This window comes from Cucumis melo, chromosome 9 (genome assembly GCF_025177605.1).
Source record: "Cucumis melo cultivar AY chromosome 9, USDA_Cmelo_AY_1.0, whole genome shotgun sequence".
Taxonomy (NCBI): Eukaryota; Viridiplantae; Streptophyta; class Magnoliopsida; order Cucurbitales; family Cucurbitaceae; genus Cucumis; species Cucumis melo.
Window position 1 is genome coordinate 21,424,224 of NC_066865.1, and position 25,533 is coordinate 21,449,756.

The 25,533-nt window shown below is 32.0% G+C and overlaps 2 protein-coding genes and 1 long non-coding RNA gene across 3 annotated transcripts; 2 read left to right on the forward strand and 1 right to left on the reverse strand.

The window, feature by feature from the left end:
- The first annotated feature begins 7,064 nt into the window (after positions 1–7,064).
- Positions 7,065–8,310, forward strand: LOC103504661 (MYB-like transcription factor ODO1). Its single transcript, XM_008469043.3, has 2 exons — positions 7,065–7,530; positions 7,792–8,310. Exons 1-2 carry the CDS (start codon positions 7,268–7,270, stop codon positions 8,237–8,239), a joined length of 711 nt encoding a protein of 236 aa, XP_008467265.1. The 5' UTR covers positions 7,065–7,267; the 3' UTR covers positions 8,240–8,310.
- A 4,029-nt stretch (positions 8,311–12,339) lies between these two features.
- On the reverse strand, positions 12,340–25,134 carry LOC103504662 (probable serine/threonine protein kinase IRE). The gene is made up of 17 exons (XM_008469044.3): positions 24,640–25,134; positions 24,416–24,483; positions 24,107–24,283; positions 22,647–24,011; positions 22,134–22,306; positions 21,683–21,932; positions 20,783–20,875; positions 20,555–20,695; positions 20,282–20,374; positions 16,820–17,015; positions 16,630–16,715; positions 16,229–16,317; positions 14,958–15,009; positions 14,807–14,863; positions 14,564–14,728; positions 13,788–13,868; positions 12,340–12,777 (listed from the first exon to the last, which is right to left on the reverse strand). The coding sequence occupies exons 1-17, from the start codon at positions 24,980–24,982 to the stop codon at positions 12,688–12,690; spliced, it is 3,519 nt and encodes a 1,172-aa protein (XP_008467266.1). The 5' UTR covers positions 24,983–25,134; the 3' UTR covers positions 12,340–12,687.
- Positions 16,971–19,623, forward strand: LOC127150926 (uncharacterized). The gene is made up of 2 exons (XR_007823513.1): positions 16,971–18,363; positions 18,496–19,623. It is a non-coding gene; the product is annotated as an uncharacterized LOC127150926 (long non-coding RNA).
- Positions 25,135–25,533: the final 399 nt, after the last annotated feature.

Below are 25,533 nucleotides of genomic sequence, written 5' to 3' on the forward strand. Positions count from 1 at the left end.
TGTGTTTCATTTGTGAGTTTTAAATTCTACGTTTTTAATCTATAAAAAAATAGGTCTATTTAGTTCTTGAGTAGCAACGAATGTACTTTTTTAGTTCATCAATTTTGTAAAATATGTTAAAAGGGTCCTGAACTATCTTTTTTGTTTGATTTTTAGGGAAAAAAAAATAGTTTTAGAAACCATGACACATTCTTCTGTCGTATAATTTTTGAAATAAAAATAAAAAATTATTCGAGAGATTTTTGAAATCTATTTTAAAAAACTAAAATTATACATTCATAAAACTCATAAACCAAACACACCTATTCTTTAAAATTTAAGGACTAATAATAGAGGTCATAAATTTTATTTTTTAGTACATATAACTCGAGAGAATTGAACCTTCATAATCATTAGTAACGAAGGTCATGTCAATACCATCGATTCAAATAATCCTTTTTAGTTAATAAGATTATTGGGAAATAATTGATAAGTAATAGTAATTTGATACAAATGAAAGTGTATTTGAATAGTAGTGCCCTTTATTGGACTCACATACTTATGCCTGGCCCAAAGACGCTTGGGCCTTGGAATTGGAATTGCAAGACTTTCTCAACATCTTCCTATTGGATTTAATTGCTTGATTTATTAGTAATATTATATATATATATATATATATATATATATCAGTACAATACAAATACTTCTTAAAATTGTCTAAAAGTGTGAACTAAATCATTATAAGTTGATAGTAATGTACTACAAAAACATCACTTTGATAGAAATGAATGACGAACATTACAGACACTTGTTGAACCATAAATTTGATATATGTATCGATAAATTAAATATATCAATTGATTAGTATACAACACAAGGCATAGAAGTTACTAAATTAAATGCTAATACACAAATGAAAGTAAAAAAAGTGGAATAAAAAGCAAAAACATATATACATATACGTACTTAGCTAGATTTGCATATTTTAGATTTTCTTTCGAAGTTTTTCAAAAATAGAAAAAAAAAAAAAAACTATTTACATCCTCTATTATGATAAATATTTTTTTTTATTTTTGACAATTTTCCATTTATTTTTTTTCTCATCTTGCAAATTGGCCATAAATTAAAATAGAAAAGCAATACCTTTGGCTCCAAATAATTTAATTTAATACAATAACAATATAAAATTTCCCACTAAATTTACATGTAAAATTCTCTATTATTTTTCTTACTGTTAATTATTATTTAATTTTGTAGTTATCTCACTAAAACAGAATAATAATTGATGATTGATAAGTATGGACCAAAATGTCTTTCCCATTTTAAAAATATAATTTTTAGGTCCCATGATAACCATTTGTGTTCAACATCGAAAAAAAATTATGAGGGAAAAAGTTTATTAATTAAAAACTAAAAGGAAACAATATCTTTTAAAAAGTAACTATGGAAAATAAAAGTTCATAAACCAATTTTCATTCATTTTTTTTATAATAAATAAAGCAAAATGGTTTACACGATAAAATTGTTGAAAATACTTTTAAATATAGTAAAATGTTTATTGTCTATAAGATTATTATTATTATTATCTATTATTGTTTGTTAATGTTTACCATTTTGATCTATTATTGATATCAATCACATTTTGTTATATTTACAAATATGTTAGTTTTATTTTGCTATATTTGTAAATAAATTAACTCATTTTGCTATATTTAAAAATGGAATTGTTAAAAGTATAATTTTTTAAAAAACCAATGAATCCTAATCGAGAAGTATGCAACCTAGCTGGGTTTCATGATTTCATTCAAGAAGAAAATTTTGGTGGGTTTGGAATGGTTGAAATTCATCATCAAATGGTATCCCTACAAAAATTAATGAACTCGATCAATTAGGATTGGGATTTAAAAAAATCTTAGCTAGTTTCGGCTGAAATTATTTTGATTGTAATTAGATGGAATACAATGATTTTTTATTTATGTTTTTAAAAGGAAAACTTCTTTGGATAGCATTTTTAGGAAAAAAAAAAAACAATTAAATGCATGACAACATTTTTACTAGTGATGTGCTTTATTGTCTATAGACTTCGAGAGAATTGAATCTAAATTTTATCATATTTATATATTTTTTTTTTGTTTTGTATTATATCTATAAATATCTTAGATATAGTTGCAATTATTATTTCCTCAAAAAAAAAAAGTTCTTAATCATCGAGAAAGAAGTGAAAGTGATTAATTAAAACCAGTCTCAAAGTTTGAAGAATAAAGGACATTTTGGTACTTTTAGCTCTCAATTTTTTCTTTAAAAAAGAAAATCTTATTATGTTTTTCAAAGTTTGCTTTCTTAGTAAATGACTTTCGGAGAGAGAGATTTGAACCTAAGACCTCTTACTAATTAAATTGAACTCATATTGGTTCTCAAAATTTGTTTCCCAAATAAAAAACACGTTTTAGCTATTTTTATCAATTATCCAATCATCATCATTATTATCAAATACAAAAGCGTTCATATTATATATATATATATATATATATATATATATATATATATATATTGGATTGTTTCTATAATCATCACATGTTTGATAAAGTTTTAAATTAAAAAGAAAAGTATGAATGAATATTGTATATTTTAGTTCCAAATGAATAACTCATGGATTTGACTATGGCTGCCTTTGCACTCAAAAAATTACTTTATGTGGCAAAATGGTTTTTCTATTTTATTTCAAACAAACCTCCAAAAAAGTAGCTTTCTTTTATATATATATATATATATATATATATATTTTGAAAAAGCATTTTTCTTTTATTTCCTTTTGCTATTTATGTTGGGAGTTATTAGATATTCAAATTCAAAGTGTTATGGACCATTGATTGATTGGGGAAGCAAACACATAAAAGTAATTAATTAGCATACTCCAAAATTTTATCTCAACTCATTGACTGAATTTAAAATATATATGTTTGAAACCACACTCAAATCTATTTTTATTACCTCAAAAATCAATTCCATCTTTAATTTTACACTTTTTTTCATACATTTATCAAATTATTAAACTTTATTTGACATAAAAGAACATATTTGTAGAGTAATTTTAAAACATACCAACAAAATTGTTTTTTTTAAGATCGAGGACAAGTTTAAAAAGTCTTATATAATTTAAGGAAAATGTATGTTAGATAAGGTTGGTTTAAGAAGCTCGAGAATAATTTATTAAATTTAAGGAAAATGAATACTCTTTATGATTGAAATCAATTTAAATATTTATTAAATCGACTATAAATAGTTTGACGACAGATTACAGAAAAACAAATTTCGATCACTCGATGCTCACTCTAATTAGTTGAACATAGCGGTGTGTATTTATACGAAAGAAGAAAAAAAAAAAGTTAAGGAGTAACAAATGAAGTCGTTGGAAGTCATAAAAATTTGTGATAGAAATTTCAATCTACAAATTTCATTAATTACTTCCAAAGCTTTTATGTTTAGAAATAAGTGAGACGTCAGCATGAGGAAATGGTAACGGAAGCAAAGAAAGAGTGAGAAACCTTCAATAAAAGAAAGAAATAAAAAGGACAAAATTAAAAGAAGGATTCGTAAAGTGTTATTATTTTATGGTTGAGGGTATTTTTCCAAAATGAAATCATGAAAATGACAAGAGAGAGAGCTTCACTCCCACCTCCACTACTTCCCTTTGCATCCTTTTCATTTGGCCCTAATTTCTAAGAAAATTATCTTAAATCAACAATTTTGGTTATATTGCCACATAGAAAAGTTCAAAAAAAAAAAGAACAAACAACTATGTTTGTTTTGTGTGTTTAACTTTAAGATAAATATAATTTGAATGGATTTCATAAATTAATGAGATTTATTGATATTTGTTATCTGATAGCTCCTCGAAATATCAGTTTATTCTCTTTCATCTAAATCATGCTAGTTTTATGTATTTAATGCTTTACCTGAGTGTTTAGATAGGTTAACAAGTAATTGATACCTTTGGACGACTTAGGATGATTTTGACAATATCAAAGAGAAGAGTTAGCAAGAAAATCGGCGAAAATGGAGCTACCTTAAAGAGATAGACGCAAGCACCGTGACGCTCACCCAGTGCCCTACCTGGCACTTTTTCCAGAAGCATATATCAAGGTGAAACATTGTAGCGCTCCTGCATTCCCATCTCTGACATGCAGTGCTAGGCGCGTTTGCTACGTTTCGGCAAAATGTGTCAAGCGCCATGATGCCCTGCTATTTTCCCTAAAAATATCCTTTAATTTTAGGGTTTAGGAGGATAATGAGATTTTGAGTTGGGGATGTCTCAGCTTACCTGTTGGCACTCATGAAAAGTTAAACGGAACCTCAATGACGATGAAGCTCGAGGTGTTCGTTCGAAGACTTCCTATGGCATCTTCAACATCTTCTAGTCTACCTTTTATCTATCATTTGTAACTTTTTATATTTCTTCTCCTTTTCATGTACTTATTTAGGGACAATTATTTTAGGATAATTCCATCATGATAATGAGAAAATGAATTTAGGATTCTAGTCTAATGTATTGGAACATCGACTGATATTGATTAATATAACACAATCTTATAGCTTTTTTATCCCTCTTCTCTCAATTGATTATGCAACTTCATGAGCTTGAATGTCCGAAAAATTGAAAGGGTGATGAGATTGAATGCTTAGGATAATATACTAATATGTGATATGAAATTAACAATAATGAATCCTTAAGAAGCACTAAGTTAGTAAGGATTGCATCTTGTAATCGACGACAATGTGAATTGCTCCTATCATCCTAGAGTAGAACCATATTGAAATATTTAGTTAGGCGATAGAAACTAAATATTTTCATCCTAACATAATCTCAAGATCTTAATGCAATTGGTAAAGCATGTTAGATTTTGATTCGACTTGGCATGTTTAGCTAATTAGGCTATAAGAATCATTGGTCGTGGTTTCGATCAATTGAGCAAGACATACAAGCATTAGTCATTTAAGAGACTTGGATTGAGTATCAAGCAATGAGCAATTATATTCCAATCCATTTGCTCATTCCATGCATTGAGATAGAGAGCTTCCTAATTAAGTGCATTTCTACCTTTCACTTTCATGCATCTTTTACCTATCTTTCCACACAAAACCCCCTTTCCCTCATCTACCACTTTAATTAACCAAAAAAGAGCTTTAGTGAGCTAACCTTCCATACTTCCCTATCGCTCGACAACTCAAACTTGTCACTTGTACTACTACTATATGTTGTTGTTAATTCACGATTTCAGACATATAAGAGCAAATTGAAAATTGATTTTACATAAATTAACAAATTATCACATTTACCAAACAACATTGCACATATAGCAACATTTTAGAAAAATTACAAATATAGTACAAAGTTTGAAATAATCTACTAATGACAGAAATAGTAGGTATTGATCTATCATTGATTGTTCTTGCTACATTTGCAATTTTTTAAAAATATTATTATACATTTAATTATTATCCCTAAAATTATTATCCATTATCCTCACTCAAATTTCAATTAAGGGTCGGTTAAATAGTTTTTATGTTTTATAACCCCATAAATTTTCATGTCTTTTAATCTACTTCCATAACCAAAGCCACCTTGTTTTAAAAATTAAAAAAAGAAAAAAAGAAAAAAAGAAAATTTAACTTTTTGTATAATTAATTAAGAATTCAAATGTTATAGAAAATTTGAAAACCAAGATTGTGAGTACAGTGAAAAAAAAACATATATTTTCAAAAAGTAAAAGTAAATACCAAATAGTTTCAAAGAAATATAATCAATTAGGAGACTAATTCGTGGGCTTATTTATTGAATCAATTTTTGTTTTTGTTTGAAGAAATATATTGAATCAATTAGACTAATCAACCCAATAATTATCTTAAATGCTTTTTGCAACCAATCCATTAACTTCTCAGTAATTTTTTAAACTTTTTCTAATCATACTTTCATGTCCACCGAATATATCTCAATTAGATGCGATAATGGTTTAATTTTCTTTTTTTAAAAAAAAATTCTATTTTGAAAATATATTAAAAGAAATTCTCACTAATATTAGTTCAACATAAAATATTTTTAAAAATATAATAAAATGTGAAAAAATAGAAAAAAATAAAAAAAAAAAAAAAAAGTATTAGAGGAATGAAAAGGTAAAAAAGAGGAGAGAACAGAGGGGGAGCAGCGGGAGAAAGGGGAGAAGGAAATGAATTCATAGTCTTTCAATGAAATATACGAAAGCGACCTCTTAGAGAGTTGCCTTTGCGTGACCTTATTCCCATCCCTCTTTTATGACTCTTTTTTTTTTCACTTTTTTTTCTCTCTATCTTTCTCTTTTATTTCCATTTTCTCTTTTTTTTTTTCTTTCTACATTAAATTTTAGTTATATATATATATATATTTTAAAAAGGCATATTTATGAATATAGCAAAATTTTAGATATTAACGATAATTGACAATCGAAAATTTCGCAATAATTCTATTGATGAGATTGATTTGCCTTTTATTTAAAACATAGAATTTACATAGAAAAAAATAAAATTGAATAAATATTTTTATTAAATGTGTGTAACAAAAATTAGTTAGGATTTGAGCAATGGGACAAAGCTATCATATTTTTTTAAAAAAAAAACTAACTACATTCTATGTGACTTTTTCCTTTTTTTTCCAACTACAAAACTACACAAACCTCCCTTATATTAATTTAGTGAATCAAATTTGTTTCTTTTCACTTTAATGTGATATACATCTTTACTCAACCAAACAAATATGAATTCATTTATATTGAAAAAAAAAACTAAAATTATATATATGACTAAGTTTCAATTAGAGTAAAAAAAACAAAAACAAATAGATTAAGTTAAAAAATTCAAAACTCGAAATTAACTTAAGGTGAAACTAATATTATTATTAAGTAGGTAAAAGTTGTCTTCATCTACTAATAAAAAAAAAAAAAAGAAAGGTAAACTTTTTAAATGCTAAGTTACCATTAAGCCTTCATTTTCCCAACAAATTAAAAGTATTTTAGGCTTTTTGTTGTGAGAAGGAAATGAAGGGAGGTTGAGTTTTTTAGGGTTCTTGTTTTTGTCTTTCACACACATGTATAGCACATGCCACAAAGAGTACACAAGGGGGTATGTGAGAAAGTAAAACCACTCCACTTAGAGGTATAAAAAGGTGGGTGAAGTGGGTGCTTTTTGGGGTCACACTTACAACTTTGAATTAAAGGGCTCTCTCTCTATATACTTTTGGAGTTTGTAAAAGTGATCGATGGGAAGGCAACCTTGTTGTGACAAACTTGGTGTCAAGAAAGGCCCATGGACTGCTGAAGAAGACAAGAAGCTTGTCACTTTCATCCTCACCTATGGCCATTGTTGTTGGAGGGCTGTCCCCAAGCTCGCCGGCCTCCGACGTTGTGGCAAAAGTTGTCGTCTTCGATGGACTAACTATCTCCGTCCCGACTTGAAACGTGGCCTCCTCGATGAAACCGAAGAACAACTCGTCATTGACCTCCATGCTCATCTTGGCAACAGGTAATTCTCTCGTGGTTTGATAGCATGTGTGTTTTTGTGATCTTCGAGGAGAGACGAACAATAGAGTGTTTAGAAATATATAACAAGACCTTAGTTAGTTAGTCCTCGATGAGATTGCATGTTTCTCGGTATAATTACTCTCTAGCCAACATTATATATTGCACTTCTTTGCTTGAAGATCAAAGAATTCATTCATGTTCATAATTGACTACCTTCTTCGTCCATTTGTTTCATTTCTAAGGAATGTTTTTGATGTTTTAGGTGGTCAAAGATTGCGGCGAAATTACCGGGAAGAACAGACAACGAAATAAAGAATCACTGGAACACCCACATCAAGAAGAAGCTAATAAAGATGGGTATAGATCCAGTAACACACCAACCTCTAAAAAAGCAACAAACGGAGAGCAGCAGCCAAGGAAGCTCAACTGATTCCTCAGTAGCCATAACGACTCCATTATCAGAAGCAAATAGCAATGCGAAAGAACAGCCATTAAGCAACCATATTTGGATGGAAGCTCTTGATCAAGATGAATCATGGTGGAATTTCCCAACATGGGGAACTGAAATCTACAGCGATTTCGGATTGTATTCTTCAGAGGATAGCTTGAATCGGTTGTTGGATTACTACAAAGAGCTTGGAGATGAGGATTTTGAGTTGAGTTCTTTGGGGGATTTTAACAGACTGGTGGGCATAGCAGAAAAAAACTGATAAAAATAATTCAACATTTCACTTCACTACATACTCATCTAATTAAATCATAAAGATTGGAAATTTCAAAAGATTTATTGTTATTGTTTAGAAAATGTTTGAGAACTTATTTAATTTCTTTTTCTCTCTTTTTTTTTTCTTTTTTTCTGAGATTTGGATTGATGTTAACAATATGGTTGGATGTGTGTAAATGTACATAGAAGAATCCTTCAATGAAATTAATGAATAATACAAAAAAAAAATATATATATTAAAAGGGCATTGATAATAATAATAAAACAAAAAATGAGGAGTCAATTCAAATTGATAAGACTATTCATTCAATAAATTAGGTGGTGGTTTTTTTTCTTGTTTCTTGTTTTTCAATTTTTTTAGTTGATTTGATGTTGAAGTTAGTTTGGTATAACTTTAAACTTCACTATTAATATGACGTTGTAGAACTTAAAAGTTTGTGTTAATGTGTCCCTAAATCTTTTCAGGTTCAATTTTGAATCTAACATTTTTAATTATTTTCAATTTTTGAAATTTGTGTTAGATACAAATTATTGTAGTCCAAGAAATGAGATTTTAGAAACACATTGGTTATATAGATATATAGAAAGCTTTCTTAATTTTTTTTTTCAATTTTAATTTTTACGTGTCAAAGTTTATAAACTTTCATTATTTTGTCTAATTCAACGTTTTTAAGAATTTAAAAATATGTGATGGAATATTATATTGTATATACAACAATAAACGTTATTCTTAGGAGAATAATAATACTCGTTTAGTAGAGGGAATTTTATTTAAGGGGTTTTATAAAAAAATATAATAAGGTGGCAAAATATTTATACTGTATAGAATAATTTCGAAAACGAAAAAAATCCACAGGTCTATTGTGGAAAATACCAAAAATGTCCGTCAACCCGACTACCCCAAATTTAAATGATTTTTTTTTCAAAATTGGGTACACGGTCGTTTATTTTTTCAAGATTCTTTGGTACACAATTATTTGTATTTTTACACTAAACGATTTTTTCAACATTCTTTATACATGATCGAATTGGTTACCCTAATCTAAACGACGTAAAAAGATACACGATTTGGTTATCCTAGAATCTAAACGACGTAAAAAGAAGAGAAAAAGAAGAAAGAAGATGGAAAGAAACAAAAAAAGAAGTGAAAAAGAAGAAAGAAATCTGTAAAGAAATTAAAAAGAGGAAAGGAAGAAAGACATACGATAGAAAAAAATTGCAGCGAGAAGAAAAGCCGAAAGGTAAACCTGAAATATCTAAAAAATAGCTAACTTTATGGGCTTTGTTACACAGGTCGTAAATATTTTAGTAGTTTGTTATATTTATGAAAATTTTCCTTTATTTAATGGTATTTACGTGATTTTCGTTTTTAAAAGTTAATGGTAATTCTTTTTAGGGATCTTTTCAAAAATATAAAAAAGCGGCAAAGTATTTACACTATACAGAACAATTCTGAAAATAAAAAAAGCCCAGAGGCCCACCGTGTAAAATACCAAAAATTTTCTGTCAACTACATCATCAATAATGCGAATAATATATTTGTCATAGATTTGGATTTGGCTATTGTTTGGTACACGATCGTTTAGATACGGTTGCAATTTATTTTTTCAATTCTATCTTTTAATTTTGTTACACGATCGTTTAATTTTGTTATGTTTAAATTTGGTTACACGATTATTTAGATTTAATCGTTTAGATTTGGGGACCCAAATCTAAACTTTTTTTTTTTTCAAATCTTGGTACACGATCGTTTTGATTTAACCAAACGAAATTCTTTTACTACACGATCATTTATTTTTTTTATACGATCGTTTAGATTTTGCTAAACGATTTTTTTAAATTCTTTTACTACACGATCGTTTATTTTTTTTATACGATCGTTTAGATTTGTTTACACGATCGTTTAGATTTGACTAAGTGATTTTTTTAATCCTTTTCGTACACGATCGTTTACATTTAACTATTCCAATCTGAAAGATTTTTTTCAAGATTTTTTATACACAAATTCTTAAATTTGCTATTTTTTTGTACACGGTCGTTTAGATTTAGTTATCCAAATTCAAACGACGTAAATAAAGAAGAGGAAAAGAAGAAAGCTAATGGAAAGAAATCATGGAAAAAAAAAAGGAAAAGAAGAAAGACGATGTAAAGATTAAACGACGTAAAAAAGAATCATAAAAGAAGAAAGACTAAGAAAATATTAAATGATGTAAAAAAAAGAATAAAAAAAGAAGAATAGACATTGAAAGAAATCACAAAATCAGGAAAGAAGAAAGACGATGGAAAGATTTAACGACGTAAAAAAAATTGAAAAATAAGAAAAATTAGGGAAAGAAATCGCAGAAAAAAAGGAAAGGAAAAGAAAAAAGACGATGAAAGAAATCGCAAGAGGAAGAAGAAAAAAAAAGATGGAAGGACAAACCTGAAATATTTAAAAAATGACTAACTTTCTGGGGTTTGTTACAGACGTCGGTTGATACATCTACATAGGTTAGATAGATAAATAGAGAAGTTTTTTCTATTCTAAAAATGAATTTTAAAAAACAAGGAAATTATCTTAAAAGAAAAATGAAACTATTTACTAAATAGAAAAATTAAAATTAAAATAAGTTATAAAGAATTTTATAAACTCAACGTATTTTATAAATAGTTTTAATATTTTGTTATTTGATTAATAAAAATAAGTTTATAAAATAATTTATAATTAATAAAATAGTGTGATGTGAGATTGGAATATGACAAAATTAACCAAAAAGGAAAAACAAAGGGTGTTGCTAATAAACGGTCTATACTTAAACCCAAACCCTATAATCTCACTCTTTGGGTTTCTTTATAACTCGATGAAAACCATCATTTTAAAATGAAAATTCTAATATATTTTTAGTAATTTATCGGCCACAAAATTATATAAACTTAAATGCTGTCAATTTATAAATCATCACATATTATTGTTTAAAGCTTCGTTAAATGCAAAATTAAAGATTAAGATTTAAGATACTCAAATGGGTAATTTAGGTGTAATTACGTTAACCTTACATCAACATTTTATATGCAACAATTATGTTATTATGATTATTATTACTATTTATGAGAGGAAGTTTAGAGTTCACAAATTATATACTTTTGCTCAGGACAATTTTCCCCCTAAATTCACAAGTTGATTATATGTCAATTTTGTAAAGATGAAAGAGGAAAGAGTGCGAGAGTTGAACACATTGCATTATTTCAAGCATGATGTCTATAATATATATATATATATATATATATATATATATATATATATATATATATATATATATATATATATACTTCCATACATTTGAAAAATATTTCACAAGTTTAGAATTTTTGTTTTCTGTAAAATAAAAAGGGTTGGTTTAGGGATTTTACTTCCTTGTAGAAATCAATTCATTTTATTATAGGCTATTTTTTTTTCCAACTTATCTTGTAAAGAAAATTATTTGTTTTAAGTTTGATTCTCATTTTTAACTTTAGGATGTTTTCAAATATAACAGATGAAGCCAATTTATCTGTAAAAATAATAAAATTTTACTTTATATTTGTAATAAATTACAATAAACCCAAATAGACACCTATTGCTAACATTGATATATATATGTTTATTTGAGAATATCATGGTCTAGAAAGTAATATTTTGTTATGTTTGTAAATGTTTTCTATAATTTTGTGACTTAAAATAATTTCATCACTAGAAAGTTAGTTTTTTCTTTTTCTTTTGAATACCTAAAACTATGGTTGTTAATTTGTTAAAATAAAAGATAAAATATGAAAGATCAAAAAAATAAATAAAACAAAACAGACAAAGAAATCGTTGTCTTTTGAAAAGACTGAATTTAACCAAACAAGCAAAATAAATCTTTTCCCATCGCTCTTTGTTTCTCCTACTTAGGTGTCTTCAGATGTGGAATTGATTCATGAAATTTCAATCTTCACAAGAGACTGAAACCAATAAGGACATATATATATATATATATATATATATATATATATATATATATATATATTGCAAATATTTTGATAGTTAATCCGAGAAATTGATTATCAACCATTGGATACAAAACATAATTTGTACTAAAAGTTGAAATTACTAACCGCTTCAAAAAAAATACACTTCAAAGTTGAGTCATGAAAACACGTCTCTCCAATTTAAACTAAGAAGTATAATATATATATATATATATATACACAATTCTGAAAATGGAATAAGATAATTTTAATTTACATTTTTCCAAAAAAAAAAAAAAAGCTATATAAATGTGTGGGCTCATGACAATAATAATAATAATAAAAAAAAGGGTTAAAAGCCTCACCAGAGCTGAGCTATATGTATGCAATAAAACAAAATAAGTTTCAAAAGTTGTGGCAAGTTTTTCTTCAGTTCTTACCAATTGTTGGTATGATGAAAATATAGCTTCAAGGAACGGATGGTTTTGATACATCTGGTGAATTTTGACTGCTCTTCACAACCAAATCGTAGTTGATGGAAGCCAGTTGCGATAAATTCTGCAAAACAATGAAGTTGCTGCATCATAAACATATATATATATATATATATATAATCATAGAATTAATTTAAATTTATACCCAAATTTCTTTTGGCTTTTGGTCCTTGTTCAAGTTAGTACCTTTGAACTGACAAGACCTTATAAAAGTTTGTCGTTTGATTTTAGATATAAAAAGGTAATGTGAAAATACAACTGATGATCAGTTTCTTGCTGGCTCATAAAAAAGTTAAAAAATTAAATCAATACGTGAAACACAAAATTAAATTAAACAGTCAAAGATAAGAGAAGGCGAAGCATATAAACGTTTAAAGGAATTCAAAGAAAGGTTTACGTGAAATTGAACAACTAGAATCACATAATATGCAAGGGGAAAAAAATCAAAGGGTTCACTTCAGCAACTGAATGCACTTAGGTCTTTGATCCCTTTTTTTAATTGAAAAAATCAATCTTTGGGTGAGAAAAAAATAGAAGCATACAAGAGGTCCGATATTGATCAATCAAAATATATATATATATATATATATATATATATATATATTAAAAAAAAAAACCTACAAAAATAATCGTCCAAATGGAGCCAAACAGGGACTAACCTAACAAACAAGAATCTATTAGATAAGAAAGAGTAAAATCATGAATTCAAGGCATTAGGGATTTTTCTATCAACAAACAAATAATTTGAAAGTGGAAATTTTATGGACGTGGAGTAAAAGAGAAATAAACTATTACAACAGCTGAATTTCTGAGAAACCATTTGGATTCCGTTGATTATTATTCTCTGCTATTTCTCAGCATTCTAAAAGATTTATTTATTTATTTATCGTTTGTTTTCTTTAACAAAACATTCTAAAAGTTTATATTACCTTGTGAAGTGCACTTCCAATATTAGCGAGAATGGTGGATTTTTTTTACAAAAACATAATTCTTCTCTTCCCTAGTTTGAATGAAATATACGGTGCAAATATCTTCCATGTAAAAAAGAAAATTTCTAGTCCCAGCACGCCTTACCTTGAAAGAGAAATTGCTGAACGAGTACTTCACAGCAAGGGCTGATGTACAGAAGTCAGTCAAACTACCACATTCGTCTGCCTGTATTACAATGACATTCCAATCAATCAAAACGCGACGGATATAATAATCTCAGGGTCCTAAGGCTTCACATAGATTTAAAAGAGAAGAAAAGAAATAGTGTGTGCATCCACTTTCAATTTAAATATTGCAATGCTTCGTAGATTTAAAGCTACTTGTCAGTACTTTGAGCATACAATTGCAACACTTCATCAGACTGAAAGCTACAGTCACGTCATACAACAGACATTATATCTTCCATCTTGAACATCCGCTTTTGTTTCAGTGTCGATAGGATAATTCTAAGTTGTGTTTACTTTAAACCAAATAGGACTGAAGGAAAGAGGGAGAGAAATATGATTAAGAGATTCATACGGCCATGAAACTGTGTATCTTTTAATTCTCAACTGATGATCCAGGGATTTCAATGTGGGCAAGTATCATTGGTCAAACATGACATTTGCACGTCCATGCAAATTTATTACATGATCCTGGTTTCTAGCGAACAAAGATGGGGATTTTTATCTTAGAACATGATATTTATTGGTGATAGATAGCCTAAGCCATGCTATTACTCAGATGCTTTATTGAGACGTTGTAGTAATTCTTATTGATGGATCTTCCAATAGATAAATACCAGATAAAGGACAACAGAAATTATTTCGTTTATTGAGAGCATATATTCAGGGCAGGCAAACTATTATATGCAAGCTTACGTCTTCATCTTGTAGGTTACTGAATGAACTACTGCTGCAAGTATCAGTCAAATCATGATCATCAAAATCACTTCCACCATTGAAATCCTCATCTTCTGGATTCCATATATAACGACTCATGAAATAACTTGTATCCTGTGGCTCTGCTGATGGTATAAACATGGCCTGTAGTAAAAAAATAAGAACTTCCTTTCAGGTTCTTAAATTCAACAACCACTTGTTTCATGCAAAAATGATGAATACCTTCTGCCTTGCAAGGGTTTCCCAGTTAATATCTTTGAAGAAAGGATGCTCTTTCACCTGACAGAAGAAAATGGTTGCAATCTGTCATTTCATTTCATAAATCATAATTACATAGCAAAACAACTGCTTTTTTCCAGGGATTGCACATTACCTCTCTGGCTCCAGTAGCTCCCAGTCTTTGAACTGCATTTTCAGTCAGCAATCTGAAACATAGTGCATGAGCATTCATAGACAACATAATCTAGGCACTCAAATCGTTCTTGAAAACACACTTTCTTTCATCAATTTACAGAAAACGGTAGATAGATTGTGGTACTTGGTTCAAATAGAAGTTGATACTCTCAAAAACATGGTAAAAACCACAGCTTAGTAATCCTAGGGTAAATTCTGATATGATTCGTTGAGTCAAATCCACCTCATTAGCTAATAGCCCAAAAACAATATAATGTAGGAAGTATATGTACATATACATATATATTAGAGGATGAAATGGCATTGTGCCTGATTCAGGACCACTTAATCTTATTAGAACTTTGACTAGGGGTAAATCAGTTGAGTTTACTACATCTTGGCTCATATCTACTCCAACATGTCGACAAAAAAATAAATATTAACAAGAAAAGAACGAATTGATTTTGTTTAGCACAAAAGGGGTCCACAAATAAGACTCAAATTAGTTTTGATATAAAATAAATAAATTGCATTTTATATCATGGTCAAAGGAGCAATTTCAACCGTTTTCTTGGAGGATCCTAAGATTTATTTGATCTAGTAAACTATCCTATGTCTGAGTATGTGTAAAATCAAACCTCCTTCGATGGGGTTATCTCCCTCAGTTTGTCCCTTTGTGCATGCTGAAGAAGAGATCAGGTTCATGTTTTACTTACTTCACTGTCCACATTCATATTATTGCAGGAGAACCATTTTCAATCAATTTAATACGAGCCGGATTTTCGGTGAGGTTTAAAAGCCAATTATTCACCATCTCCTTTGTGGTGTGTCTCTTACCAGGAAAAGAAAGGTTGAATTAAGACTTCCAAAGAAATTCCTTCCATATTTGGTTGGAAAGAAATCAATTTTTTTTTTAAGATAAATTCCTTGATTGGGTTAGATATTTTTAATTCAACAAGATCAAAGCTTCCCGTTACCATTCCTTAAGTTTCTTATAACTACCATCAGAATGATATTTGTATAATCACGGGGATAATTCTTAGTCTCTATCTTTAGCTTTCCCTCCTTTCTACAGTTTGGAGACTGAATTCTGGAACTCTCTCTTAAGATTTCATTCATTGATGAAAAGTTTTGTTTCTTGTTATAGAAATAGAAGAGCCAAAATCAAACAACCATTTGAGACGGCAAGGAAACGGGAAGTGGTAAATGTTTCTATGTTGCTATAAAAGAAAAGGTTTCCACGAATCTTACTTGTCAATCAAATCATGGGCTTCATAACTCATCTCGTCAGGCACCTTGGGCCATGGTATGTCTCTGTTAATGATATTATCAAAAATTTGCTGCAATCGAATAATAACTCATTTGGTCAATCATAAGGTTGGGCAGTTATCCAATGTAAGCCAATTTAACAAAAGCTACAAAGCCCTGTATTAAATTTTCAAAACCCAATCGCACCACACATATATGCTATCAAATAGGGTACTTAATATTTTGTGTATTATTTAGGCTTCTCTCAGAAGCCCTGATTTAAATAGAAAAAAAATTATATTTAACTCAGAAGAAAAATTACGCATTCAAAAAGATGATCAGCCTCATAAAACAATGCATGCACCGTTCACTACATAGTTAAGAATATTAGTAGCAGATTCAACCTGTGGATTCTCTGCATTGAACGGCGGTATTCCTACAAGCATCTCAAAAAGAATTACTCCAACAGACCACCAATCCGCAGTTACACCTGCAGGAGACAAGTTGAAAAAATAATAACATAATAAGGCTTCGTTTAGAGTAATTCACAATAGCTATTGTAAGAAGGATACTAAGCCCCTATTAGTTACAGACCATGTCCAATGCCCAGAAGTATCTCAGGAGCCAAATAATCTGGAGTACCGACTACCGACTGCTTTTGTCTGTGTTCTCTTTTTGACAAAGATGCTGGTCCATTGTCTCCAAGTGAATCAGGTCCACTGACTGATGGACCTGAGAAATCATCTGTACTATTGATAAGACCAATCTTGGAGAGCCCAAAGTCTGTCAACTGTAACAAAAAGGAGAAGAGGTTTCTAACAGGTAACAAGCAAAAACAATGCTGCTTGAAAAGATGAGACAGTAACAGACAGTAACAGACAAGCAAAAACCCAAACAGTAACAGACGAGACAGCCATCGGGATAAATGCTGTCATGGATGCCGCCGTCGTCGCCGCCATGGAAAAGCTACTCCACCAGCTTCAAAAGACGCCGACGATCACAATGGGCCCACTCTTGGAGTCAACCCGCGCAGCCTAGTGGAGGAAACCAGCCGCATGCGCCTCTACTGTCCGCCCATGTTCTGCCGCTGCCAAGTGCGCATCCCCACGTGCAGTCATCGTTCAGCCGGCTTACTCCCACTTGTTTTCCCGAGTCCAGCCGTAGTACCCTTTTGGTCAGCTGCACATCCTGGCGCCACTGCTGACCTCGGTTTACGGACTGTCATTGTTTTTCACACGCCGCTGCCCTCTGATTCTCTACAGCAGTTGCACATCCGTGGTACCGGGATCAATCAACTCCATAAGAAATCAGGGTTTGAAGTTCGAGAATCTTCAGCACAATCCAAACCAACCTGCTTGCCGATGTATTTCAAGTACCCGATAAACTTCGCTCCCTACTTTGTCCTCAAATTATATAACTAGCTCTCTAGCACCATCTATCGGTGTTTTTCCATGGGAGAAGCTGAATGGTCAGAACTACTTTTGATGGTCTCAATCGGCAAAAATGTTTCTTGAGGGATCACCATTTCGGTTTGTTGACAAGGGAGACTCATCGGCCCCTGCTTGGTGATGCTCAAGAACATCTCTAGAGAGGGGAGGATTCTCTTATTCGGTTCTTGTTGATTAATAGTATGGAACTATAGATTGGCAAGCCTTGATATATGCAACAATTGTGAAGGATCTATGGGACACTACTCAGAAACTCTACTCGAAGCATCAGACTAGCTCTAATGGAAGCAAGGAACTTTGCATGTAACCTCCTACTTCAATAAACTCTCTCTACTCTTGCAAGAAATGGACCTATGCAGAAAGACAATATGGGATACTAGGAATGATAGCGTACAATGTGCAAAGGTACCAAGTCCTACACAAAAGACCCCATTTGTAACTATGTTTCCTATCTCCACAGTTCAGAGCCTTCACAACCAGCCTTGACTCCACCATGATACCTAAAACTATCCACATTGCTTTATAGTGTCCTGAGTGGAAAACTGTTGTTATGGAAGAGATGAGAACTCTTGAAAAGAATAAGACTTTGGAGGTTCGTACTCTCCGTAAGGAACATAAAACTGTAGGATGTAAATGAGTGTTCATACTCAAATACAAGGCAGATGGAACTCTTGACAGACACAAGACTAGGTTAGTTGCAATTATTCTGAAACTTTTCCTCAGTTAGAAAACTAAATACCGTTGGAGTCTTGTTACCTGTTGGTGTGAATAAAGATTGATCCTCATATCAGCTGGATGTTAAGAATATATTCTTGAATGCAGACTTGGAAGAGGAAGATCGTCGTGTTGATTGTTTATGTTGATGACAATGTTTTATCTGGAGATGACATCACTGAAATCATCGAACTGAAAAGAAGATGGGTGATAAGTTTGAAATTAAAGACTTGGGGAATTTGAAGTATTTCCTTGGGATGGAGGTAGCTAGATCAAAAAAAGGTATCTTCCTATCTCAAAGGAAGTATATCCTTAATTTGTTGACTGAAACAGGTATGCTAAGATGTCGTCATGCTAATACTCTTATTGAATTCAACTGTAAACTGAGAAATTTAGGTGATAAAGTACCAGTTGAGAAAGAAAAATATCAGTGCCTTGTGGGAAAGTTGATTTACTTGTCACATACTAGACCAGATATCTCCTATGCTGTGAGTAACGTTAGCCAGTTATGCAGACTTCCTATGAGAAACACATGGAGGCAGTTCACAGAATCCTGAGGTACTTAAAAACAACTCCTGGAAAAGGGTTGATGTTTAGGAAGACCGACAAAAGAGTATTGAGGCCTATACTAATTCTGACTTGGCAGAGTCCATTGTTGACAGAAAATCCACCTCCGGCAACTGTACCTTTGTATGAGCAATCTTGTAACCTGGAGTAAGAAGCAAGTGTTGTGGCCAAAAGCAGTGCTGAAGCTGAGTATAGGCCCTGAGTTTAGGGATACGAAAGGAAATTTGGCCTCAGAAAGATATCTTGACCTTTATCAGGATTGCGAGGTGTCGATGAAATTATTCTTTGATAATAAGGCAGCTATTAGCATCGCCAACAATCTAGTTCAACATAATAGAACTAAACATGTGGAGATTGATCGACACTTCATTAAAGAAAGATTGGACAATGGTAGCATATGCATTCCTTACATCCCCTTGAGCCAACATGTTGCTAATGTTCTCACCAAGGGGCTTTTTAAACAAAGCTAAACAAAACTTTGACTCTTCTATTAGCAAGTTGGGTCTCATTGATATCTACATCCCAACTTGAGGGGGAGTGTTGGAATTAGTGTGCTTGGTCCAAGGAAGGATTTACCCTAATTTACTTTTCTTTTTTATCATAAGCTTGTTGTTTATTTATTTTTCCTTTTGTATATTTTGTTAATATGAGAAATTAACAAGAAAGTCAGATCATGGTTTTTCTCCCATTACTCAAGTTTCCACATAACTTGGTGTCTATTTTCTATACCGCTTTTAACAAAAACCAGGCTCTCCCCAACTAATTTACAAAGCATTCCTGCTAATTTTATCCCTGTTGAATATTTACAGTCACTATTGAAGGCCGATCAGAGACCTACCAAAAATGTTTAGGATAAAGCAGCCACTTCAGTCTTCTCCGAGTTGGACAGCTTCCTTCAAGGTTCCAACCCATGTATCCTTAATCCCTACAATCTGCCATAAAAAGCTCCTAAAAAAGTGCAACAAGGATCGGTCTAGGGAAATTTTCAGGAACTTTCGTAAGACCTGATAGAAACCTATCCAACCTTCTCCATTACACACCTGCCTAAAATCCTCAAATAACTTCTTGGTAGAATTGAGAAAGTTTTTCCTTCCAATGAAAAAGAATGCCTTCTAAAATATGAATATTAAAAGAATATCGTATTTCAAAATTTGGAGAGGATAATTTTAAAACTATAACATAAACAGAATTACTTGCCTAAGATTCAACTTCAATATAAGAATTTAACAGCTGCTAGCTTTTCACACTCTTGCCATAGAAACTAACAGCAGGGAAACAATGAAGTTACAAAATATTGAAAGAGAAATTAAAACTGAAGCTTTCACACCTTAATGTGACCATCTTGACCAATCAATAAGTTATCTGGCTTTAAGTCTCTGTGAATCACATTTAAGGAGTGCAAATACTCCAAAGCTAGAACCTGAAAAGTATCAAAACATGCATTAACTAGTCAGTTTTCTGACGATGACGATAATCATGATGAGTAGTAGTAATGAGTTTATTTTTAAAACAACTCGTTTCTCTACAAGCATGAATGATATGACAGATTGCTAGTATAGGAAAATGAAGGGGAGAAGAAAAAGTAACAGCATTATCTTACAATTTCAGCGATATAAATACGAGCCATATCTTCGTCTAAGCATCCTAGGTTTCTCAGTAAGGAATAAATATCACCACCATTTAAGTACTCCATGACCAGATACAGATTTTCCCTACATGTGAAAGAGTAGAAAAAGCGGACCTGTTCATGATACATTCACAAAAATGAGAAATTAACATTCACATACAATTCATCCTAAGAAATAAATTAATTGTTGAACCAACTAACCACAAAAGGGTTGCGAACTGAGATAAGGATATTGCGTTCAGCCAAAATACTTTCAACTGCATTCTTGCGAATCATATCAGCCTTCTTTAAAACCTGAGGTATCATACGACAGATTGTTTACGTTAAAGTACAACAAAAATAAGACCCTAGATTTAATGAATTTGATAGAATTTTAACTTTGATTCTAAATCATTCTCCATTGACTTTAACAGCATAGTTACTTGGTTCAATATCTATTTCAACATTTTCAAAGAGTCAAAAGAAACAAAAGAAAAAATGTACATGCTATCAGGTCGGATGTATGATCAACATCACTACAATGTCTTAAAAGACAAAAAGGGTGATAAGGTAGATAGTTTCACTGACTAGTATGGAAACTGATCTTAAAAATAAAACAGTTTTTCTGTAGGTAAGAAACATAATATGTATATATATATAACAGTTTGCAGACTCAAATAAATCATTTAACAATTACAAGTAGGCACAACAAAGTAGATACTGTAGTAAAAAATATCATGACTCTTTTGAGTTTACAGTTAACTAATTTCTAAGAAACAAAGGATGTGAGCGTACTGTATGTTTAACTTGTTCATATAAAATGCAAGTGAAGTCGCGATAAGTAAAAATAGAACCTGATGAGCAGATTAAAAAAAAACATCAGAAAAGCAATTTCAATGACTATGAAAACCAATTTTCAAAAGCACAGGTAAACAGACAGCTCAAACTATGCTCATAATAGCCTAGTCTGTCATTGTATGGAAACCATTATAGCACTAATATCAGCATGTAAATGATCACGTTAGCCATGTAAGTGTGATATTTATTACAGAATTTCTGAATGAAGTTATGTATATTCCTTTCTTCATTTGTCATCCATCTAAAAGTTGTTAGAACAGGGACCTTTATTGCAAACAAGTCTCCAGTTGCTCTTTTTCTGGCAAGAAAAACTCGGCCATATGCCCCTCTACTAATTGGCTTAATTATTTCAAAATCTTCAATAGATGTACGATCTTTTGAGCATTTGTTGACAGGACTTGCACGCAAACTACGGACAGTATCATCTTCCACTGAACTCTCTTCATCAACCATGCCATGTGAAGATTCTAATTTATCATCTTCAATTTGCCCACAAAAATGTACATATTTTTCCCTGTAAATGCAGAAATATCAGGATGTGGCCAAAGAAATAGAAGGGAGTAATATCGATCACTAAAGGTAAAAAAATAAAAAATGCAGAGTAGGTCACAATAATGCAAGAATAAGATAAAAAACGGTAGCCTAGTGACAGATTTGTATTTTTCCACAAACAATGTCTTGTACAGCAATTGAAATTCAAAATAAGTCAACTCACTGCAATAGCTTCTCTATGCGCCTTCCAAAAGTTTCCACAACAAGGGCATCCACCTTCCTATCCTGGATTGCATATTTAAGGTCCTCTAATCGATCAAGCATAGACTCCAATGCACCATAACCAGAGTTATTAACATTTGCAATGGAACGAACAATATCCAATAATTTGTAAATCTGTTATTTCACGCACATGTTATTTGAGACATTTAACAGGAATGAGTTCTTGGAAAATTCACAAACTAAAAAAGACTAAAAGTAGTTCTGCATATTTCATGCAAAATTCCCACATCAGTAAGGTGGAATGATAATGAGATAATGATAAGAAGTGGCATTCGCTACGTATGCCAAACCACGGAACGTAATATATAGCACAACCTTTGTCTAGAGGTTAGAGTTATACCATGCATTTATGGATTTTCAGCATCCAATTAAACAAGTGATAGAAATCCTTCATAATAATACCTCGAAAGCTCAACAAAGTCAATGGACAAATAGGATACAGGGAAAACACTACCTGCTGATAATTTTCAAGTTCAGATATTGCTTTTCGCCCATGCAACAACAATTCAATCTGGCTGGATCTGGGCGTTAAAAGAGGTGATCTTGGTGTGAGAGTTCCAGCTGAAGTTGATTTTGTACTGTGATCTGGTGTGAAAATAAATTGCCGATTGTATGATGAATCAGGAAAAATATCCTGACTTTCCATAAAGGAGGAGTTGCCAGTAACAGGAAGGGAATCAAGCAGATCTTCAGAGTTTTGACATGACGAATTTATTCCTTTAGATGACAGCACAAAAACCTCTTCTTGCATACTTGATGTAGAAACCTTAATGGTATCAAAATTTCCGCAGGAAGTATCACTACTTCTTGGTGTACTTTTAGGCGTCCAAGACTCTAGTATCTTTTCAAGAGCTGTAGCAACCCGGTCGAGGCGCTCATTCACAGTTAAACCTTTCAAATCACACCTATCAGCAATTGTACATATTCGAGAATGTTCCTCAACATGAATGGTCGGAATCTCAACCTCACAAATCCGACAAATCATCAAATTTTCAAACGTGGCATTTTGATGATAACCCCATATTCCCCAAGATAGTTTTTGTTCTTTAGGAGGTGCTTCCAAATGCGCAACATGATTAGATGGGGTATCTAATTGGTTGTTGCTCCCAGTCTTAGCTTCATTTTCATGCAACAGTTCAAGTTTATCCCTGGAAGGTGTTCCAGTAGAGTCAGAGTCTTTCCGGTTCTTCTCAGCTGCTGACGGTAGCTTTTTCCAGGATGCCATCCTCACACTTGTAGATGAATCAACACTTAAAGCAGAATCCAGCTCAACATTTCCAGCACTATTGCTAAAACTTCGACCTAAATCTTGCTTCACAATGTGACTGGCTTGATCCTTACCAACCAAATTTAGCTGCTGCTCAATTTCCTCTTTCACAGTCAATGGATCACCAAAGTTAAGTTGTTCGAGCTGCCTCATTTTCTCTGGATAAATTCCTAGATCACTAAGTTGATGAAAACCCAAAATGTGGTCATCTTCATAACCACTCTCCTTTCGGAACTGAATCAGCCGAGTACATCGTGTCAGGATGAAGAGTATACGGGTGTGGGCTTGCTTAAGAACCCCCAATGACAGCTCCTGCCGCCGGTCATCTAGACTTTGGACAATCCCTTCACCTTCCGCCCAGAAATCTGCAGGTGATATTGTTGCACATTTCCGAGACATCACCAATAAGTCCTCTAAACCCTTTCTTAGTTCAGGCTGAGAGTGGTCTGTCTTGTCAAGTAAATCTACGAGATCTCCAGCAAAAATGCCCAGTTCGTTATTAACATCATCCTTCAATCTGTCAAATTTTTCTCTGATAGCCACCATGATTTCCTGAAAATTAAAGCAAGCAAGAAGAAGTTCATTCAACATAGCTGGAGAGACAGAACAGCTATTAGCACAAAGGAGAACTAGAAGGAAAAACATACTTCCAAATGTCCAAGTGCTCGAGGTTTCCAAAGTGGAAAAGGGCGAACTCCCTTGGAATTGAGCTCGTGAGAGAAGCTTTTGATATCAGGGGTTCTCTTCCTTCTTCCACTTGTAACACGCAATATTGCACGAAACCGTGGAGACTGAATTTCCTTTCCAAACGCTACATGATTACCCTACACAATAACATCCATTGATAAACTACTATGTTCCGTACCTAATCTACTTCATCATTCGTACGGATTTTATGACGCCCAAAATGACATACAGATACAATAAGAGGAAACAGATAAAATGTAGATCATTACCTCAAAATCATGATTCACAGATGGCGGATGTCTGAACGATTTCGATTGACTCCAAAGAACTTTTCTACCTAACGAAATACGAATAAATTTCAAAAAAAAAAATAGTCATCCATGGATTAAACAATGGCAATCCTCAAACTTACATATCCACGCACCGAAACAGAGCCTCAAGAAGAAACAAAACATACATATATTAAACAACCTACATTCTACATTCGACATACCTGGTTCAGTGGAGGAAACTTTTGGCTCAGAATCGGTCCCCTCGGTGACATTTTTTCTGGAATTATCTCCCAAATTGGAAGGCGTGCCAACAGCAGAGGTCCGTAGCGGCAAGGGAGCAGACCTCGTCCGAATGTGATTCAATCCAAGAGATGACGCCATAATGATGGAGGAATCTTCAGATTGAAGAGGACGATCCTCCGTAAGATCATGTTCATTGTCGGAATCGGAATCGGAGTCTCCTGCGTTGGATTTGAAATCGCGGCGTACAGGGATGGGAGGGATCTTGCGGAGCTTGGCGGCGGAGGGAGAGGGGTCATGATCGGGGGGAGATGATTTGGACATAGAGGAGGAGGCGGTAGCCGGAGAGAATGGGGAAGTTTTCCGGTGGCGGTTTGTTGAAGATTGAGGAAATAGGGAATTGGGAGAGGGGAGTGATCGAGAGTGTGTGAGAGAGAGAGGAAATTTCGCGGGAAGGAGAAGGCGTGGGATTGTGACACGTGGAATATTATGAAGGAATTCGGTTAAGATTTTGTGACCTTTTTTTTTTTTGTTGTTGTTATTATTAGTTTTATGAAAAAATGATTTTTAGTTTAAAACGTGCTTCCCGCTAAGCGACGGAAAGCCGCGTGTGGTTCTATTCTTTGTTCCCTTCCTTTCTTCTCCCATTTATCCAAAATAAAACCCAATACATAAAATATTATACAATCCAAATATAAATACGGGTTTTCTTAAAATTAGAAAAAAAATTTGATAAATTATTTACCTTTCTTATAATAAAATCAAATATAAAATCTTACATTTGATTCGTAAATATTTCATCAAAGGTTTGTTTTTACGATTTCCATGTACTAATTTATTTTAGGGATTTTTCTAAAATAAAAAAGTTGATAAAT

What these genes read in the sequence shown, in the direction of transcription:
- LOC103504662 (XM_008469044.3), bottom strand. Translation starts at nt 24,982, where the DNA reads ATGTCCAAATCATCTCCCCCCGATCATGACCCCTCTCCCTCCGCCGCC. An exon ending in CGCATAGAGAAGCTATTGCA is followed by an intron (nt 21,933 to 22,133) that starts GTGAGTTGACTT and finishes CTGCATTTACAG; the next exon opens with GGAAAAATATGTACATTTTT. An exon ending in GTCAAGATGGTCACATTAAG is followed by an intron (nt 17,016 to 20,281) that starts GTGTGAAAGCTT and finishes TTTTTGTTACAG; the next exon opens with TTGACAGACTTTGGGCTCTC.
- LOC103504661 (XM_008469043.3), top strand. Translation starts at nt 7,268, where the DNA reads ATGGGAAGGCAACCTTGTTGTGACAAACTTGGTGTCAAGAAAGGCCCA. An exon ending in CATGCTCATCTTGGCAACAG is followed by an intron (nt 7,531 to 7,791) that starts GTAATTCTCTCG and finishes TTGATGTTTTAG; the next exon opens with GTGGTCAAAGATTGCGGCGA.